We start from the raw sequence: 4240 nt of genomic DNA, 5'->3' as shown, positions 1-4240 counted from the left end.
TCTTTTCGGTTCTTTTGGTCGGTTTATGACGATCGTTGTTGACTGTAGGAATTAGGTGATATCGTAAACTCCAAAGCTGTGATAAAACCATTAACAATTTATTAGCGTGTTCGAACTTGTGTCAGCCATTTGTAGTTAGTTATGGGATCACGTGAGTCATGTCTGGCTCCCGCTCTCTCCCCATCTCTTTTCAGTGGGAGGGAGGGAAGCGGGAGAGTGGCACTTATCAGCCTCCAATTCAATTAAGCGAACAATCAATTATGATTTGTCACGCGAGCTCCACAAAAACAAAAAAAAAAATAGAAAAAAAACTAGAAAAAGGTTAGCGATAGGAAATAACACAACACCCGCACAACCTTGGCCCTCCCCCGGCCAACCCACAGCTGCCCGGCCTTATCGTATGGCGGGGCGGGCCTCTCGTTTTATGTTTGACATTTCTTAATTATTGATTCTATGTTTTCGCTACCTTTTGAAGATTGGAACATGTGTTCCTGGGCACCAGCTACGAAACGGAAATGAAATTAATTGGAAAAGTGCGTAAGTTTCTTTTCTCTTTTCGAATTTCTCAAATATTTCGAGTTTTCCAAGTTGCAAGTAGGCTTAGCCTGGCACGTACCCGATGTTCCATATGGAGACGGGCACGCACGCATTCTCAGTTATCGTGTTCAAGGAGAGAGAGTCGGTGCTAGCATAAGTTCAAAAATAAATATATATACACACATATATATATATCTATTTTGCTCGTTCACAAATATATTGAAACAATTCACAAAAACAAAAACAAAAAACAAAAACACATAGAAACCAACTGAAATATGTTCCGTTCGTACGTGCGTGAGGCGGTGCGCTCCAGCCGGGCATTCGCCCGTGCCTACTCGAAGGATGTGGCGTTCGGTGCAGAGGCTCGGGCGAGAATGTTGCGGGGCGTTGATATGCTGACGGATGCGGTGGCCGTAACGATGGGCCCCAAGGGACGCAGCGTGATACTGGAGCGACCCTGGACGTCGCCAAAGATTACGAAGGATGGCGTCTCGGTGGCGCGCGCCATTTCGCTAAAGGATCAGCACATGCAGCTGGGCGCTCGCCTGGTGCAGGATGTGGCGGACAATACGAATCAGGCGGCCGGAGATGGCACCACAACGGCCACGGTGCTGGCGCGCTGCATTGCCAAGGAGGGCTTTCAGCATATTACGCGGGGCGCCAATCCCGTCGAGATACGACGCGGCATCATGCTGGCCGTCGACCATGTCAAACGGAAGCTGAAGGCAATGTCGCGTGCTGTGGAGACACGCGAGGAGATCGAACAGGTCGCCACAATATCGGCGAATGGCGATGCCGAGATCGGACGCCTGATCGCGGACGCAACAGATCGGGTGGGCCGGACGGGCACCATCACCGTCAAGGAGGGCAAACGGCTCAAGGATGAGATGGAGGTGCTCCAAGGCCTACAGTTCGACAAGGGCTACATCTCGCCGTTCTTTGTGAACACGCCCAAAGGCGCCAAGGTAGAGTATGCCAATGCCTACGTCCTGATCACCCTCAAGAAGATTAAATCCCTTAAGCAAATTGTGCGCGGATTGGAGCAATCGCTGCGCCAGCGTCGCCCGCTGCTCATCATTGCCGAGGACATTGATGGCGAGGCGCTCAACGCTCTGGTGCTCAACCGGCTCAAGGTAGGCCTGCAGGTGTGCGCCGTGAAGGCGCCCGCCTATGGCGAGTACCGCAAGGAGATGCTGGGGGACATTGCCGCCGCGACGGGCGCAACGGTGTTTGGGGATGATATCAACTATGCCAAGATTGAGGAAGCCAAGATCGAGGACTTTGGCCAAGTGGGCGAGCTTGTGGTCAGCAAGGACTCGACCATGCTGCTGCAGAGTCAGGGCAAGCCGGAGCTGCTGAAGCGTCGCATCCAGGAGCTGGAGGATGAACTGCGCGATCCGGCTACCAAGCCCGAGCAAAAGGAACGCCTGCGCGCACGCATCTCGGTGCTCACCAATGGCGTCGCTGTCATCCACATTGGCGGCACAAGTGAGGTGGAGGTCGGCGAGAAGCGGGATCGTGTCAACGATGCTCTCAACGCCACACGAGCGGCCATCGAGGAGGGCATTGTGCCCGGCGGCGGCACTGCTCTGTTGCGCTGCATACCGAGCCTGCAGCGACTGGAGCCGGACAACATGGATCTCAAGAATGGCATCAACATTGTCTGCTCGGCCATGCGCATACCCTGCATGACCATTGCCGCAAATGCTGGCGTCGATGCGGCCACGGTGGTGGCCCGAGTGCTCAACGGCGAGGGTGACTTTGGCTACGATGCCATGAAGGGCGAATATGGGAATCTCTTCGAAAAGGGCATCATTGATCCCACCAAGGTGGTGCGCACCGCCATACAGGATGCGGCGGGCGTGGCATCGCTCTTGAGCACAACCGAGGTGGTCATCACAGAGGTGCGTAATCAGGATCCTTTGGGTGCTCTGGCAGGCGACGGTGGCGGGCTGGAGGAAGCGCTGGGCGGTTTGGATCTAGGCGGCATGGGCGGCATGGAGGCTCTGTCCGCGCTGGGCGGCATGGGCGGCATGGGCGGAATGGGTGACATGGGTATGGGCGGCATGGGCATGGGCATGGGCGGCATGAGCAAGGCCGAGGAGATGAACCAAGCAGTCCAGAGCATAGCCGGCATGGAAGATGTCACTGTGCACGATATCGACAGCAGTCAGTTATAGGACGTCCCCCCTTTCTCTCTCTACCGTATCCCTAATATATTTTGTGTGTTTGTGTCTTTTCTTTTGTGGTTGTGTACCAAATTCCTGTTGATTTGCTGCCCGAATAAAGGAAAATTCTTTACAGTGCGCCAAATGGAGATCTCAACCGGGTAAAAAAAAAAGGGACATGGGCTGGCGCGCCGTGGACGTGCAACAAGCTGTGACCCAGTGAACCTGCGCTTGTAATGCTATCAATAATTAAGTGCCGCTGCCACCTCAATGGACAACGGACACGGACATGTGGACAGCTGATGGAGCCGGGACATGGGCTGCTTAATAAGCGGCGTCTGCTGCATAAATTTCCACCAAAAAACAGGAGAAACCCATATAAAATTGATGGCAACGAACTCTATATGCTCTGCAGATGACATAAACTATGGGAAATATGCCTAGCCCCAATGAAATTGAAATTCTTGTTCAGACTAGCTAAAATCGGTTTTTAAACAATCGTGAATTAATCGTAAGATTAGTTGTGCTCTAGCATTCTTTTCTTCATCCTTAAACATTTTACCTTAAAAATTAATCGTGATATTAATTGTCCTCTAGCATCCTTTTAGAAATCTCTCTATGAACGAATTGTGTGTAAAAGGTATCTAATAAATTTATCAAAAAAATACAATTGATCGAAGGTATATAATCAAGGGTTCTATTCGACATCAGAAGATGTCGAATAGCTAGCTGCAATATCTTGGCCGATTCTTAAAAAGGTCTTCAGGGTATATTGGATACGCTGACAAATGTCTACATCGTAAATTTGAATTAATAAAACGATTGCTATCATTGCGAATTCCTTCTAGAATCATATTCCTGGAAATATGATAGCTTACTTGTGGCATTCGATGCCACAGACACAGTAAATATTTGCTAAGCAGAAGTTAACCTTGCTAAATCCATATTCCATGAAGCTAGAAAACCCTGGGATCACCCCGGATTCTAAGATCGACTGTGAATATAGCCCTACACGAATAATTATAATATGTATTTCGCTGTTGCAGTCAAAGTCAGTGGGAAAACGAAATTAGCCTTTGATAGGGCATTTGGAGAAACGGACTCTGTTGTTCACTTTTGAATGCGCACGCAATGCAAAAATCTTGTTAAGAGCTGGCAACAGGCAGCGCCGAATGCTGCATTGGAACTGGCCATGGAGCTGGGCATTGGAACATGTGCAAATGCGCATGCGTAATTATTGAAACAAGTTAATTACTGTGAAGGTGCCTACGACTCCGACTCCGACTCCGAAACAGTTCGCCAACTGCTCGATTCGAACGTTGCGCGGGCGACTCTTCGACTGTTGCGACTGGTTGCTTAATATATGCATGGGGCATGGGGCAGGCAGCCAGGCACATTCCAGACTTGTGTTTGTGGCATCCTTTTATGGATATGTGGCCATAGGTCCTGCTGCTGCTGTTGCAGCTGCAGTTGATCAGCGTGCAGCGTGATCAAAGTGTGAAATGACTTGTTGCTGTCTGATGGCCGCATAC

General features: G+C 50.4%; 1 protein-coding gene across 1 annotated transcript; it reads left to right on the top strand.

Annotated features, from left to right (window-relative positions):
- Positions 1–658: 658 nt before the first annotated feature.
- On the top strand, positions 659–2846 carry Hsp60B (Heat shock protein 60B). The gene has a single exon (XM_002052786.4). The coding sequence runs from the start codon at positions 816–818 to the stop codon at positions 2718–2720; it is 1905 nt and encodes a 634-aa protein (XP_002052822.1). The 5' UTR covers positions 659–815; the 3' UTR covers positions 2721–2846.
- Positions 2847–4240: the final 1394 nt, after the last annotated feature.

This window comes from Drosophila virilis, chromosome 4 (genome assembly GCF_030788295.1).
Source record: "Drosophila virilis strain 15010-1051.87 chromosome 4, Dvir_AGI_RSII-ME, whole genome shotgun sequence".
NCBI lineage: Eukaryota > Metazoa > Arthropoda > Insecta > Diptera > Drosophilidae > Drosophila > Drosophila virilis.
This window is presented reverse-complemented; position numbering and strand designations above follow the sequence as displayed.